This window comes from Haliotis asinina, chromosome 11 (genome assembly GCF_037392515.1).
Source record: "Haliotis asinina isolate JCU_RB_2024 chromosome 11, JCU_Hal_asi_v2, whole genome shotgun sequence".
NCBI classification, from domain to species: domain Eukaryota; kingdom Metazoa; phylum Mollusca; class Gastropoda; order Lepetellida; family Haliotidae; genus Haliotis; species Haliotis asinina.
In genome coordinates, this window is record NC_090290.1 from 6,458,585 (window position 1) to 6,476,357 (window position 17,773).

The following is a 17,773-nucleotide window of genomic DNA, read 5'->3' on the forward strand; positions in this document are numbered from 1 at the left end:
CACTGTAACATGACAGCCCCACAGTCACATGCTCGCTGCACGGCCATATGTTGCTCTCTCAGTGACATGTCAGTGACATGTTGGTTTTACAGTCACATGTTAGGTGTCACAATCACACGTCGGTTTCACGTTCACATGTCGGTGTCACAGTCATATGTTGACCACACAGTCACATGTAAGTCACACAGTTACGTGTTGATGTCACAGTCACATATCTAGCTCATAGTCATACAGTCACATGTCAGTCACAGAGTGACATATTGGTGTCACAGTCATCTGCCTCACTGTCACATGTCAGTCAAACAGTGGCATGCTGGTGTCTCATGTCGGTTATATTATAGGGGACAAGTCGACTTGCATGTATACTGAGGGAAACAAATAAGGTAACACCACTGCATGACAGTGTTCCTTTCTTTATTCTGAGGTTTCCTCCCACATTGCTATATAAAGCTGTGACGAAAACTGGAAAACATTTAAGGAATTTTCCTTTGTCACTTTATGTCTTTGTTTTTTAGTACGTAGAAAACACGTGGTATCAGGGAAGACCTTAGTTGTGTTTTGGGCTGTTGCTGGGTGTTGTTGCGTTTAATTACATATTCCTTCTTTCAGTGAGCCGTCTAGGTTATAAAAAACCCTGTGTTTATCTCCTGCGTTGAATTGAACGTGCATTAGGTCCGACAATCTACTCCCGTATCTACCGTAACGTCTTTTGGGTAGTTTATTTTGCTCGTCATTGTATCAGTGTTAAAAGTGTTTTCTTCCCTATCAGCATGGTATCCGATTTACACAAAAAATCACTATAAATATCTCAACCTGGCGGTTTTACTTTCATAAACAAAACTAAACTAATTGTACCAAACATATTTTCCGTATTTCAAAGGCATGGTGAGGATGTCCACACTAGCTGTTTCAGGCTTTGCGTTTGTCAGTTTCAAACTCAGTTCGAGCTGTACGTTTTAAGTTGAAGAGAAATATTAAGAGAGATAGCGTATGTAGGTCACGTGATATCTATACATACTGTCCAAAAAAAACGTATATGTGAATTTTCACAAATTTAATCTGCTTACTTTAATGTGAGATAACAGATGTAAATCTAATAGCATTATTCACAGTATGAAAGGTCAAATGTTGGGTTAGACATACACTGGTGTTCACGGGCTTACACTGCGTTAGCGCACCATAGTATCATCAATGTGAGATTATGGCTTGCATGGATTAGTGAGTGATGTTTTTTATGTTGCGGTTATCACATTTCAGCAGGATCACGACCTTGTACCCATCAGGGTCTCCTTTCATGAAGCAACCTTTACTAAGGTTAACCTTAACTCACATTCTTTAACACTGCACTAAGGCTACCTTAGTGACTTACGATCATCTTAGAGCTTTTTGAAAGGAGGCCCACGAACAGAACACTGGTTTTCGGGTGAAGATGTTTTGCAAACTTTTTGATATCAGGAAAATGTCAAACCACCTCCATTGCCTACTTAATCTGTTAAGTGGTCCACGTGCACAAACACCTACAATGGAAGAATAGCAGGAAGTGTAAACCAAGACAATTGGGTGAGGAAACATTTCAGCACAAGGAACAAAATACGGCTTGACAGGACATTGTTGAGTGTGAGAGGAAGGTCACAGCGGGTATAAAAGGACGACAAAGTGGCAAACGTCACAGCGCGGCGCTGGTTCTGGGATCCGCGAAGATGTTTCTGGTGAGTTGAACTTGATTTGTACCAGCGATAACTGTCGTCGTATACAATGTCCAGATTTAAAGTTGCCTCCCTTGATCGTGTCAAGATCCTGGATTTATTCGCACAATACCTTTCGCATTTAGCGGTAATGAACGACTACGAACTGCGTCTCTCCTTTTTAATAAGAGACAGATTATCTTTCTCGTCACGGCTCTAAAGCTTTTTGGTCTCACAAAGTGGAGTCACACATTCTATTTTTCGGGAAAAGAAATTAGCAATTTTTTTTTCCATCCAGGGCGCACATCAGAAGTTGTGGCGTTGTGATGAAGGTTATACGGATTTTTGCTTCTTGTGTTAGGCTTTCTCCACCGAGACGCACAAAACCCAGTAAACCCCGAATGCTACAACTAAATTATCTTGCCGAATGTATACACATCTTATTATGTAAATACAACGTTAAAACAAACTGAAATTCAGTCATATATTTTACTAACATGGTGACTAGTCGATCCTCACTACGTGTTCAAGGTTCACTGACTACCGCGAGTGCATATTTTGTTTTATTCTTCTCCATGGGGCGGGGTAGGGATGATGTATTCTACCTCGCAAGGAATTATATTGTTGGGCGATGTGCACTGTGCATGCGTGGTAATTTGTTCAAGGTCATGTGAACCAATCAGAGACTGACATCCTCACATGAGGTAGGATAAATAAATGTGTATGCCCCTCATCACGATGCCACAACTTAATAGCACAACACAATATTAACCCGAATAATCCAATAATATGCAGTTTTGTAGAGCAGTTTATGCTATATGGTTAATAGATATTAGCTGTAGAATTCGATATCGCACACAAAGAACTATCGTTGTATTTGTCCACAGGTGAAGTCGTTGTCGGTGCTGGTTACGGTGGCCGTGGTGGCAGAAGGATCTGGTCAGATTTCCTGGTTATCCTCGCTGCTGGAATTTCTAGAGAAATCGAAACAGAATGAAGTCCTCACTCAAAGCAGCACTCCAGGTTTCATCAGATGCGACGCAAAATACGTCTGCCCAGACATGTACACCTGCTGTAAAATGTCTGTTGGCTTCTTTTGTTGCCCGTTGGGATCGACCTGTGGCGCCATACCAAATACCTGTCATCCATCTCTGACGCCCTTACTCTCAAAGGCTTCTGCTGAGAAACAGGCAAACTATAACAAGGCACGAATCGACAACAGAGGATCCACGGGAAAAGACTCAGTTCGCATGGACGTCCTTCGATCAACTCTCAAAGATGGAGACCAGAAAAAGAGGCAAATCACAGGTGACGTACAAGACAGCGATGGACTGCCGTCATTAGGCGACGACAGTGTAGCCATGTTACAATACACTACTCAAGACGAAGCTGGGTTTTGTGCACTTCAGCAGACAACCTGTCGTTCCCCTCTCGGTTCGAGATGCTGCCCATGGCCTCATGCATCATGCTGCATTAACGGCCTCCACTGCTGCAGAGCTGGGTCCCACTGCGTGAATAACCAGTGTGTATCACCTTCATTTGCTACATCCGCATCATCTGACTCTGAAAAGGGAGCGACATCCTCAGCTGCCGTGTTCTTCTTCAATCAACAAGTCAGAGTTAGAACCAGACCCGGAAGTAAAGCAAGATCCGGATTTCGGGCGGCAAAACGAGCAGGCTCAGGATTTGGAACAGGAACACAAACTGATTCTGGAACTTCAGTTGGTGATGGGTTGGTGCCCTGCAGTCCTTCCGCGTACTGTACCGAGAAACAGACCTGCTGTAAGTTGCCCAGTGGAGACTGGGGGTGCTGTCCGTACCAGAATGCTACGTGTTGCCAGGACGGACGCCACTGCTGCCCGAATGGTTATACGTGTGACCAATCCAAGGGATCGTGCGCAAAGAATGGAGTCATCCTGGACTGGTCTCTCAAGCATCATGCTGAGAAGAAAGAACCATAAAACAGCTTCTGTCATAGAACTGTCAAATGAACATCAGCCTTTCCTCTTGCAAGCATCATGATTCATTCTGCGAGCAAACAAAACAAATATAAAAAAATCCAAAAACATAAAAACTATGTTATACCAGTTCTAAACAGGTTTACTGTACACTGTACACCATGTGAAGCACTTATTCACATAAAATAGCCAAAGACGGTTTTCTCCAAACTGGCGTCGCCTGACTTTTGTGTCTTTTCATCTCAGTTACCCCGACTGCTACTCCACCCATCCAGCCCATATATCTTAGGAGTCCATGTCCGCTGTCCGTCGTAGCTTCATCTTGCGGTTCATTCCAAAGGGATCACTTTTTCTTATACAATGTTGTAGGGTGAAACAAACTGAATAAAATCCTTTTTAAATGTATTGTTCTTATGTAATTTTGTTTGTTCAGTGACACCTCCGGGTTCAGTGGACATGGCACCGCTTTGAACATGTTTCCAGTTGTATTACTGTTATACAAGTGATACAGCGTGTTAAGCTTGACGAAAGCCTTGCGTGATATAAGCCTCGAGCGTTAACCTCGTTAATGAAAATAATTAACATGGGTGTAGGAAACCTGGGTTAGAATGAGTGAGTTGTGTTTTACGTCGCTTTTAGCAATATTCCAGCAATATCACGGTGGGGACACCAGAATGGACTCATCCTGGACTGGTCTCTCAAGCACCATGCTGTGAAGAAAGAACCATAAAGATGTCTCTGAACTATCAAATGAACATCAGCGTTTCCTCTTGCAAGCTTAATGATTCATTCTGCGAGCAAACAAAAGAAATACCAGAAATACCTGGTTATATTTCACGAGTGGAGTCTAAACAGGGTCTCCGGCGAGATTGGTAGAGTGAGCTGAGTTTTAGACCGCTTTATACTCAAGGTGCATGGCGGCGCGAAGAGTGAACGCTTTAACCTTTATACTGCTACCAACATTTTAGTAATGAAATGCTAGTGGCAGACTGTTCGTTATTTAGATTACATTACATGAAGATCAAAGATGTCGCTTCACACATTCAATAACGTACGCAATAGTGTTAATGTGTATGCTAAAGCCTCAACTGAAGGAGAAACAGTATGTAGCGGTTAAGAATCGGATATCAGGAAATGAATAACTTTGTCAAGTTGGCACGTTCCAGGACACCACCCCTAAAATAGGTTTGCGTTCAAGACGGAATACCAACCGAGAGATTTCTTGGACATGTTCCCCACAACATTATGAATTTCATCTGACATGGCTACACGTAAGTAATGGAAAACTGATAATCGGGCGAAATTGCATTTTTAACCACAAGGCGACCCCTTCCTTCCTCACGTGGTAACTAACCCGCGAGGAACCTTCACGGGACATTCACGGATCGAGTACCTTGAAAAATGAAATGACATACTTCTTGCACCTGACAAATGAGCTTGAATGGAATTCTCAGGGAGATGACCAGTGGCGTGGGTGGGAGATGACCAGTGGCGTGGGTGGGAGGTTTGGTGCATGCATGTGTGCATGCATGTGTGCATGCATGTGTGCGCAAGTGAGTAGCTGAACGTTGTTTACCAATATTACAGCAATATCACATCCGGGACACTTGAAATCGGTTTCATGCAATGTACCCAAGTGGGGAATCGAAAGGAAAAGAACAAAACAAGCATGAAAAAAGATGCAGTATTTAATGAAATTACTGGGCATTGACAAAGGCAATAATTGATACATGTTTAAATAGAAACAGTTTCAGTTGACAAACAAATGTTAAAAGTTGTATAAAACAAATGGCATAATTGACCAAATGTAACATCTAATTCCCTCAACAAGGAGCCCAGGTCTCCTTGTCAACATGTGCTGTCTCTTCAAACTGAAATCCTTCCACAAAATATTCTACACTGACTATGGATATTAATCATGAATACAACACTCACTGAACTCCTCAATGAGAACTCTCTAGTAGCACTGGACAAAGAAATCATGCAATCTTGACTGGAATTTCAATTTGAAAAGACAGTTTGCATACATATTCAGAACTGTGTGTGTCATTCCTCCAAAATGAAATGAGAACTATTTACTACAACCCGATATGAAATCTGTTCTGTTATGAAGTTCAACATATTATACTTCACAGGAAGGAGAAGTATATTTGTTTACTGTTTAGCGCCACAATCAGCAGTTTTCCGGCTACATGGTGGCAGTTTATAAATAATTGAATCTGGAGCAGACAGTCATCATCGACTGCCAGAGCAGTACTGCACATACTGGCTCCCATCTGGTTAACTGAACCCAGGCTTTCTCCAAAGCAAATGCCTTAACCACCCAGCTACCCTAATCCGCCCTGAACAATTTACTGGTTTTCTGTAAGCATCAAAATTTTGCCCCTAAATTGTGGCATAGGAACAGTTTTAAATTTTGTTTGTTGCTGGTTTTTAAAATTCAGCAATGTTCTAGCTCATGTCAAAATGATTAATCTGGCCAGTGCAAGACAAACCAGTGGTCAGTGACAAACCAGAGAGGAAAGTGACAATACTTAACATTAGTCCATCCCATAACTCATAGAATAGATAAGTTCTGCTCATAAACTAAAGACATTTAGAATTGTTTTTATCAACAATATAAATCATCAAGAGAGCACACAGAGCTGTAAGTTTAAGAATGTTTCCCAACATCTAAAATAACAGGAATCACCATGACTCGCTTTGATTTCAGGTATCTTCAGTATTAAAAGACACAAAAGCTCACGAGTATTAACTGTAGTACAGAAAATTGTCAAGTTTAGAAACCAATGTACAAAAAGGAAAATGCTGCATTAAAGAGGTATTTATGCATTCACCTCTATTTTTAAAAAATGCAGGAACAATTTGGTTTTTCAAATATTTCAGCTGACAAAATTGTCAAATGTGACTTACAGTGTTTAGTATTACTATTGGTACAGGTGTTCTTGTACAAAAGAACCACAGCACTACAAGTGCCCTAGGTCTTTGTTCAGTTGTGGACAGATCAGTTTGTCAGAGCATTTATGCAGGTAATGTGCAATGTGAATCCTTAGATTTGTTTTCTATTTTATTCACCTAGCGATAACTGTGGACATCATACAGATGTGAAGCAGTAGGTTGGGTAGTGAGCGAGTATGGTTTTACATCATTTTCAGCAATAATCCAGCAAATATCTCTGCAGAGGGCACCAAAAATGGGCTTCACACTTGCAACCATGTAGGGAATTGAACACATGTCTATGGCATGAGAAGCAACCACCTACTCAAGTAGACCACCCCACCATCTTTCCCTTTGGTCAGTGAAGCACAGAGGGATAAACATGTAATAATTACTTTATCGTAAATAACTGAATACCAGTGCCGAAACATCACAGACATGTTGGCTGAAAAAGTGGCGAATAAAGCAAGTGTACAAAAGCATGAAGCAGGGTACACAAAATTTGACTGTACATTTATAGGAGCATACAATTCATCTGTACACTGAGCACAATGGATTAGCAAATAATTATAACAGCAATTGACTAATACTCATAAAACATGGAATTTTGACCCTGTTTTATTTTAGTTGCCTCCCTTGACTGCAACTCAAGAGAACAGACATTTTGTCTCTGTGTGTTTGAGTGACCTTGCAGCCATATTGGATCCCTAAATAATGAAAATAGACCAAAATTTTCTGTACCACTCAGACCCTTCTAACAGAATCAAAACCAAGGATTCATGACTTTTCCTACCTGCATCTCACAAACCTCAACAACTGGAACCAGTTGCAATATACAGTCCAGATGGAAAGATATTCACTTGACTCAAAACGTAATGTACTAACATTGTTATCAGGTAAAAAGCACGATGACATAGCACCATTGTAGAAAAATCCGAACATCAAAATGCTGATCATACAGAATGTCCTGACATCTTCACACAAGGACAAGGAGAGTCACCCTGATTAATCACGTGATTCAACGCAGATACTCAAACTCTCTGCTGCTCAGTATTTGTGGGTCATCTAGGACCCGGTTTCAGTACATGGTTTGATGAATGCTTCAGTAGCTCCATACACCGCTGAAACCTTGGACAATGCTGAAACCTCACACGATGCTCAGTAAAGGATTGAAATGCTTCATCATCAGCTCTATACTCTACTATACCATATTCAACATAATAAATGCCCTGGTCCACCACCTAATCTCTTCAAAACTTCACTTCTTTATGAAGGAAAAATGTACAGTGTCATTTTGCATGAGATGTTTATATCTTTCATTTTGTAACATTTACCTAATATTTTTATATTACAATATTTTATATCATTCTCACAACATAATACTGTTAGTCAAAAGTTGATTCTAAACAAGTCCAAGTGATTTTTTAAGGAAACTGGAAATGACTTTTATACCTTGGGCATGTATGTGTGGTGTCACGTCACATATGGCCACATGACGATTTTGTCTTTCAAACCAATAATAGACTAACTACTTCAAATATCTTCAATAAGCCTGTCACATAAAATACTGACTTGCAAAATAATATCATCCGCCACCTGAGATTGTTTTCTACTTTTGGATGAACTACTCCAATTTATTCTCCTGGCAGAATGTACAATCTGGTTGTGCTGTCTACTTTCATTTAGCATTGACTATCATTCTGGCTACAGGGGAGACAACTCTGAGCAGCCCCATGAAACAGTTCCTCGCCACCACTGATTCTTCCGTGTTCTAACCTCCATTCTTCTGAATATATTCTTGACCATTCACTACCACAGCTCGGACTGAAATGGGCCAACTGAAATGGCACAGCACTAGAAAAAGCAATCCAATCAAAATTACTCAGATTGGCGGAAGAAATTCCACCTGAAGTTGCCAAACAGGAGAGATTTCGCTAGTGCTGCCATGCTGAATTGGTCCTGGGTGCTTAGCATAACAACAACCAATAACAAAACTTGCATGATCAAGGATGGTTGCTTGAGAACAGTAAAACAAGGCTTATCTCCTATCAATAGCATGCTAACAGGAAGGCCTACAGGAGTACATACAAAATGAGCATTGATCTAAATACAATTGGTACAAGTTGCTAGTCTATTATTAATAGTGAAATTTACACCAGCCTAATAAATAACATTTAATACAAGGTGAAATGTCCACTTAAGGTCTCAGCAGATCATATTCCAAATCACAGTCAAATTGAACTATCTCTTTCCACTAAGAATTATTTATTTCTGAAGACAGAACCTACAGGGCAAAGTGACGTCATGTTTCCAGACCTGTTTCCAAGAGCTTCTGTAGATTAAACATCAGATTACTTATTATCACTTGTGTCAAACAATTCATTATTGGGACATATGAACATTCTAAGCTTTTTGCCGCAGGATAAAAAAAACCCAAAATCATAACACTGAAAAAATGCTGTGAGGTTTGATTTAACATCAATTTAGCAAAAACGTTTGGAATTAGAGCCTTTGAAATACCACAAGTGAATGAAGACTCCCTTCACTATATTTTCAATTTTCCATAGTACAATTCAGTTGTCTCTGACTATCGGACCATTGTGAAATTTGAAGATTCGACAAAAGCATCCTCCCAACTTGTGTGCATTATGAAATCTTTTTACTAAATAATACATAAAAAGAAATAATACGCAAATAATCAAATACAACTTTGGTTATATTTGGGACAAGGCTGCCTCAAGCAAACAGGAAAGTTCTAAAGCATGACATGACTCATCTCAAAGCTTCAGCCTTGTGACAATCCGCACCATGACTCAACTGTTGAAACTGAAAGTCATGTCTGTGAGGAAACATTTATGGAACCTGACAGGGTAAATGTTTTTGAACATTTTAGTTTCGAATGCATCATCTACAAAAACACTCACTTGCACTGTTCCTCACATCCATCGATCTCTGTTGACGGGAATATGTGTGCAGCATAAAAACAATCAACTCCAGCCACAACAGACAGTCAACCACCAACAGTGGACATGTTGCACCCATGGGAACAGATCCCTGTTCTTCAGCATTATCAATCAGCTCATTCATCGCTAGGCTACACAAAGCGCCCAAATTGGAGAAAAGCTTCAAAATTGATCCCTTTAAAACCTCCTCCATAGGAATAATTACAAAAATCTCAGGATGAATGTATTCTGAATTTGAAATGTCACCTTAAGTATACCTTACTGTCAGCAAGATACTAGAATGTAACACTATTGCTGATTGAAGAAACTTGCTCTCAAAGCAAGAGATATTACGCTTGAAATTCTGGCAAACATTTGCTTGTGACAATCAGATGTGTTATGTCTGTCTTACTGTAAAAGAGATCTGGTGAGAGTTCAGAGATCGTTCTTAAAACTGTATTTTACCTTCACGTAAAATATTTAAATTTCTTTGGCCAATGACGCTTTGACAAGTTTCTGTGTCACCCCTCCCAGGAGAAATAATATTACCTGCTGCCACGGTTACAACCAAACGCTCTGCTGAGCTGTATCACTGGCAATCAGGCCGCAACACGTACAGTGCATGGAGTTGATTAGCTGTTTTCAGTTCACTGTGTACTCTTTCATTTTACCAACTTCCATTGCCTTATTTAAACTATTTCATACACTGAATCATTTGCACACTCAACATAAACATAATTAATCATTTTTATAGCAGCTTTAAACTTGTCAGAATATGTTTCACTGATGTTTCAAATCCACTAGAGAAGCAGACACCATTTCTTTACATGTCATATAGTCCCTAGCCATCTTCAAAATAAACTGAAATGACATTTTGTATAATTAACATGGCAGTAAGATAAACAGGCTTCTCCTACAGGTAACAATGGTCTCATGTATGCCTTTGTGTAACAGCGTCATTCATCATCTGGCTTGGGTGACACTGGTACAAAGAGGCGTACATCAGATTGTATTACCCTCAAGAAACAGAAGCGCACATCTTAGCATAGTGTGTAGGTGAAGACTACAAATATATTACTCAAAACAAATTAAAGAAAATCACGAATGCCCATGAGCTTTTACAGATTAACTTTTAAATACTCTTTTTTTTTCACTTTTCACTTCTTTAGAGTAGCATAAAATCTAATCAGTTAGATCATATTAAAGTTGTGACTGTCATGAAAGGGTTTTGAGGTTGTCAACTGTATAGAAATCTCTGGACATCAAAATCTTAAAACTTTTCATTGAAGCAATGAAAATGAGTTCTTGGCTTTCATACATATGTCAGTGCTGATGTGATTGTTTTCAACAGAATCACAGACAACTTCAGGAAGGACTGCTGATTAAAGTGTGAAAATCTCTATTATCTGTGAGTGAGTTTTGTTTCGTGTGCTTTAAGCAATATTCCAACAATGTCACAGCAGGGACACCAGAAATGGGCTTCACACATTGTACCCATGAGGGGAATCGAACTTGGGTATTCAGCGTGACAAGCGAACGCCTTAACCACTTTGCTACCCCACTGTCCCTCTATTGTCACTGGATGCCTTTGCCCGATGCTCACTGACAACAAAGAGACAAAACTTACAAGATTATACTAATCATGAATTCAACAGTGTAGTAAATCAATCTATTTAAAGGGTCAACTAAGACATGTTTTCTGAATATTTCTCATGACAATCTACAGACATGTGACATTTTTATTCAATACAACAAGGCTGTCCATGCAACTAAAACATCATGAAGCTGAAACCGAGACTGAAATTTCTACAGTGATATTGTGGAATAAGTGTGCATCATTTGAGTTTCAGTCTCAAAATGGCACACATAATTCAATACAAGAATATCTGTACAAGTAGATTTACAAATGGCATTTGATTTGCAAAAATGAGTTAAAAATTTAAATTCTGTGTTGAAGGATTTCAAAAGCCTTGTCGCTGTGACTGGTAGCAGCTCTGCATGGAGAGTTACCTCCCTTACACTACAAGCCATACATTGCATTCCATGCAAGCAGCACGATGATTCAATAGGTTGCGTACATTTGATATTGAAAAGTACACTTTTGGTCCTATCATATACAATGAAGCATATAAAATGTTCTTCACATTTTTCTTTCCATCTTTCTATTCGTTAATTGGTAATTATCAACACACAAAAACAAATGTAACAATTTCAAACCTGAAAATATCTGGATCTTACTATCAAATTTTGTTGATACATTATGAAAACAAGCATGTTAGCTGAAATCATGACATGCTGTTTCCAAAGACCCCTCGGCATTTCTCTAAATATCGAAACACATCGTTGTTTCCAAATGTTAAGAAACTGTTCCTGAAAAGGTGACTCTGTCTGTGAATAAGTGCCTTGTTTAGAGACAGTCCTAGGACATCTGCCAACTGGTGACATCCATCCTAAGTCTTTCTCTAACTCTGTCCAGTCAGCTTGGCTGGAGAAGTGTGGCTGATTTCCGAGCCCCTAGCTAGGGCCTTGATGTGGAGATGTCTTTGCACAGTTTGGGAGAGTTATAACGAGGGGTGTTTGTTACAAAATTACACATTTCTTTTTGCGACTGTCTTTCTTTTTCTTCTGTTTGCCATTATTCTGTCGACTTGCTTCCATCTTCCGTGAGCGAATCTCTCTCATCAAATCATAGAATACCTGAAACATAAAAAGTAAAAATTAATCACTAAGGAGATTTACAAATGCTTCTTTTATGAACCATAAATACCCAGCAAAATCCCTCAAGCTTATCATAGGAGGACAATAACAGGACTGGGTGGTCAGACACGGTAGATGCTTGCCATTGTATCACATATTTGTCACTGGATTGTCTGGTCATGACATCTTCAGCATTGCCAGGGATACAATGACATGCATCAAGGTCAGCAAGCCAGGCCACTCAAATCAGTTAGCGGCCTCTTACAACAAGCTTGGATTGCCACAGGCCAATTCAATATTGGATCTTCAAGGGCTAATACACTTCCAATAACAAATGCAGAAATATATTGAGAGTATGTTGCAAAATATCGATCTAAGTTGATGAAGAATCAATGTAGAAGTAGAATTACTTTCTACTAACTCCACCAAGCACCTGCTTAAATATGATGTGAATTCTTTAAAGCAAACTTGCATGTTAATGTGCAATTACATGCATAGTAACCTTTTTCTGGTTGTTTTAATACTTATATGACACACGTCATATTAAACAACATTTTCCAAACCAAATATGCCATTCTAAAGAAAATTTGGGAAAATGATCAATAATCACAATATATTTACTTTGTATCACAGGAGAACATTTGTACAAATTACAAGACTACAAATTAAGTACAGTGTGATGATGACCATATGTCAGTATAATGTGATGACCTTATATCATTGCAAAGTGATAACCTTATGTCAGTACAAAGTGATGATTTATGTCAGTAACAAAGTGATGATCTTATGTCAGTACAATGATGAAAATGAACACTGACCCTACCATTTACTAGACTAGAGATTACAAAAACATTTCAAAAAGGTAATTTTCTCGTGACTCCTGAAATAAGAAATTTGCAATCAACAGTCTTCAAGAAAATATAATATTGTATTATTACTGGAAGATGAGCATATATCATAAAGGTGATATTATTCTGTTAATATTCTTCATAGTAGAAATTCAACATTGAACACATTCACACAAAGTAATCACATTATAATATTTCACAGAACAACCTTTTAGCAGTCCACAATGGCATACCAAAATAACATATGGAAAGTAGGTGAAACAGATAAATGGTTCAATTGTTGAGAAAGAATAATACATAACAGTTCCTACATACATTGCAAGTGTGTGCAAGTGCAACAGATGTGCAGCAGGTGGAGATCAAAGCCAGTGTTGCTGGCTGGTGGTTTAATGATGGGGTTGCTTCCCTCTAATTACAGTGTAACATTTTTTCAGAGACAAATACAAAGTAGTCAATGGCTCATAAAGGTGAAAGTCAATTCAATTTGGACTTCCCAGTTCAGGTCCAGAATCAAAGGCCATATTTTCATGGAAAGTGTTAAGTGAGGCTTCTTGGGAACCATGAAATTCAATATACGAAGACATTCGGCAAAGACTTGGATCAGAAACAGTCTCCCTGACTGCAAGACCTTGAATGTTGGCTCAAGGGTAATTGCTATTGACCACAAATGGCTTTTTTCAACCTGTCAATCAATATCATTGCGCGTTATTCAACAGATCGAGATTGAAGATGAACTGATAATTCTAGAACCAAGACAAACATTCAAGGCTTTAGGCTTAAAAGATTTAGTGTCTAAGGTTATTCATTACCAAATAAAAACCTCTTGGACAAATAGATAACTGTTTTGCTGTGTACTGACAACTACCTACTCCTACACGTTATAATTAAAATTATTCAAAATAACATTAGAAACAGATCTAATGAGATTAGAATATTTCATCAACCAATTTCGTTGTAAATTCTATAGAAAAATTAAATAAAAAAAACCCCAAAAATTATTTGTTGCTTATAATTAACATCAGAAATATAGACAGTATATCACCTAGGTTCGAGACATTTACCACTTCAGTGAAACAAACAAAATCACAAACTGGCCACAATGCCTTGACCACACAAGGGACACAACTCTTCATGGCAAATTGTGAAAATTCTGATGACTGAAAGCTGTTCCCACAAAAATCTTTACAGCATTTACTCCTCTAAGAAGGTAAAACATTCCCTTATACCAATTTATAACAACTAACTCAGTAAAGTATCTAAGAAGGTGAGACACTCAGTTAAACCATATTACTATAACTAACTCAGCAAAGTATCCTTCCCCAGTATAAATTATTCCATATTCATAACTTAAAAGACAACAAACTAGACAAAACAATTATGGAGAACAAATTCTTTGTCATAGGGCATTAAAGAGTTTCTATACAGATGCCAAGCAGGGAGTGGTCAACAAAGGGCCACTAAGAACAATGCAAAAACACTGTTAATTAATACAGTAAAATAGATCAATTGTTATCCATAATTTCTTGTCTGTATAGTTCCTTGTCCTCCAGCATACAAGTAAACTGAAAAATCTCCTTGAAAAAAAGCATTGTAAAATATTCTAGCGGTATTTTAAATGCACATAAGAAAAATTGAAAATCGACAATTCTGAACACCAGCTGAAAAACAAAAAGCTGTCTTGTACATTCACCAGTTAGTGTGCACGGTATACCAGTGAGGTGTGTTAAGTCAAAAGGGAAAACTTTGTTAAGGAAATCCTGACAGCTGTGGGAGTTATGACTAGTCAGGTCAGTTCCAGTGTTAGGTAAGGTAAGTGCCTTGTTATCATCATCGTTCTTTAATATTGGAATTTATCCAATATTAAAGATTCTTGAATAATTTCATATAAAGAGTTGAAAACTCATTTCTGAATATGAAAATCAAACTAAATTATCTCAATAATAACTTAATTCTATTAATATCAGAGATATGAAATTACACTTCAAAGTTAAAATTTGACAGCTACTCCAAAGTTGGTTCTGACACAAAAAAAGTGCTACTCATTTCTGCTGGTGAGGGGGTATGCAGAATTTGGGAAAGGGTGAGTTTAAGGGATACCAAAATCCAAGTTACATGGCATCTGTCGGAAAGCGGCAGTGTTACATAAGAACACATTTTGATTTCTTCTTTTTCTTAGGCTTAGTTTGCTTTTTGTCAGCAGTCTTTTTCTCAGCCTTCTGTTTACTGGCCCCAGCACTACTTTTACCAGAGCGCCTTTCCTGTTTGTACTTGTTCATGGTGCGCAGTAGGTTATAAAACGTCTGTAAGAGAACTGTCACAATATATCTGCAATAAGTATGAAAGTTGACACTGGAAATAAAACAAAACAGCCTGGTCAATACTGTTATGACACAATGATGGTGAAACTTAAATAGGGATGAAGATGTGGAGAAACTGGCAGTCATATCAAGTCTGGCTCAAAACACAAGTTTTGTCAGTTTCAAATAGATGCTGTTCATTGAGCTTGCAATTAACCAGGTCTCAACACAGCATGCTTAAATGTATGTCCAGTATCCACAAATGTGGAGAATAGACACAGAAAAATATATTCACTGTATCCAAATGAATGCACAATGTTATTCACTGTACACACAACACATCTATGACTTTGCCAAGTGTTTGGTTGTTTCTTTCACAGCAGATACATGCTGCTCCAACGACACTGCTGTCAGACCTACTATCTGAACAATCAAGTGTATAATCAAGTGAGTGAGTGAGTTCAGTTTTATGCCGCACTCAGCAATATTCTAGCTATATGGTGGCGGTCTGTAAATAATTGAGTCTGAACCAGACAATCCAGTGTCCAACAACATGAGCACTGATCTGCACAATTGGCAACCGATGACATGTGTCAACCAAGTCAACGAGCCTGACCACACGATCCCATTAGTCGCCTCTTACAACAAGCATAGTCGCCTGTTGCTGAAGGCCTATTCTACCCCGGGACCTTCGCGGGTTGTATAATCAAGCCACATCCATCAATCAAATATGGTCATTATACAATGACTGCATGACAATGACTGAATAAAATCTGTATTACCATGTTTACGTATATCTGTATGCCTCCAAACCGCGAAGGTGTTGAGGTTCACGAAGATGTGAGCTATAGCCTAAACACTGACACACCTATCATTTCATGAGCTTTCCTCCACTATCAGTTGGTGAGAGATTGGGGAGCTTACCCTACGCTAACATACAATTAACAGTTCTCACAACGACAGAAATTAACCGCGGAGATCTGTTACCTCGCAGATAACGCAAAGCGCAAAGGAAGGGTTTTTAATGTCTGACAACTCCCACCACAACGACTGTCCCAGTGGTTTCCTTTTCCTAATTTAGTTTGTTTGACATGCCTATATTCAGCAATATGGCAGCGGTCTGTAAATAATCCAGTTTGGGCTAGACAATCCAGTGATTAACAGTACAAGTGTCGATTTACGCAACTGAGATATGATGGAACATGTAAACCAAGTCAGTGAGCCTGACCACCCAATCCTGTTTGTCACCTCTCACGACAAGCATGGGTTGGTGAAGACACTACCATGACAAAAATGGTCATTCTGCATCACATGGGTTGGCATGAAAAGAAAGCCATATTTTTTCAGTCAAGTAGCCTGACATTATCACCTGACATAATTTTCAGCACATTTCGTGTTGGTATAGGGAATTTTCTCCAGCTTACTAGAATGAAAGAAATCTGACAAGACCATGGCTTGGGGCTAGTGGTTGTAAATGGAATTACTCATTCCTAGCATGCAGACCTCCACACCCCAGCCTTGCCATTTGTAATCAACAGGTTTGGTGTGAGTATCTACAAGATAACAACCAACATGAAGTACAGTGCCTGTTCATCACTTGTCCTGGCGTGTACCAAGATCATGTTTTAAAGGGTACTGCGTCTTGACGCCTCACCTTTTCCAACTTCACCTGGGTTTTAGTGTAAATCAATTCCAAGGAACACAAAGTAACTGCTGGTGCTAATACTCTATTGGCTTGTACTGTCGACAAACAGGAAGTCATACCATCCCTCTGCACCATTTAGAAGATCTATATCTATATTAGTAGTACAGTTTTTCTGTGTTTTTCACGTGCCAGATAAATATATTTAAGACTGCAATTTTTGTTTGAGACAATCTGCTTATAACCATATGTAAATGTAAACAAAATCATTTGTAGAAAACTTTATCCTAAGCATGTGCTGCCAGGCATCATAACACAGACAACACTGTCTTTTGTCTGACATGCTAAGGGAAGGCCCCAAACCACCTAATCACCATCTGACCACCAAATCCACCTAATCACTGTCTCATCGCCTGATACACCTAATCATTGACCAGCCACCTAATCCACCAAATCACTGTCTAACCACCTAATCCACCAAATCACTGTCAGACATTCCAACACCTAATCACAGTCCAGCACCTCTGATCACCCTGCCTACAATGTACAAGAAGCATAGGAAGCTGGTGACTGGTTCTTAGACTAACAGCTAGTCTCTGAAATGAACATATTTTACTGAAAAAACGTTCATGGTGAAAAATAAAAATAATATAATGAAATGGAGCCCTAAGACTTTCCTCATTTTTCCTGAAGCTATGGAAATCTAAACTTGCATGGGCTTTCTTGGATATATATACTTCAGGGTCTGTACGACAGACTAACTGGTT

At 38.9% G+C, this 17,773-nt stretch overlaps 2 protein-coding genes across 2 annotated transcripts in view; one reads left to right on the forward strand and one right to left on the reverse strand.

The window, feature by feature from the left end:
* The first annotated feature begins 1,242 nt into the window (after positions 1-1,242).
* Positions 1,243-4,048, forward strand: LOC137256190 (progranulin-like). Its single transcript, XM_067793907.1, has 2 exons — positions 1,243-1,709; positions 2,573-4,048. The coding sequence occupies exons 1-2, from the start codon at positions 1,701-1,703 to the stop codon at positions 3,644-3,646; spliced, it is 1,083 nt and encodes a 360-aa protein (XP_067650008.1). The 5' UTR covers positions 1,243-1,700; the 3' UTR covers positions 3,647-4,048.
* A 6,616-nt stretch (positions 4,049-10,664) lies between these two features.
* LOC137255273 (ras-related protein Ral-A-like) overlaps positions 10,665-17,773 on the reverse strand; it is a 52,946-nt gene continuing 45,837 nt past the window's right edge. Inside the window, exon 5 of the mRNA XM_067792725.1 lies at positions 10,665-12,219. Coding sequence (XP_067648826.1) covers positions 12,103-12,219 — 117 coding nt within the window. The 3' untranslated portion in view covers positions 10,665-12,102. The remainder of the gene's footprint in view (positions 12,220-17,773) is intronic.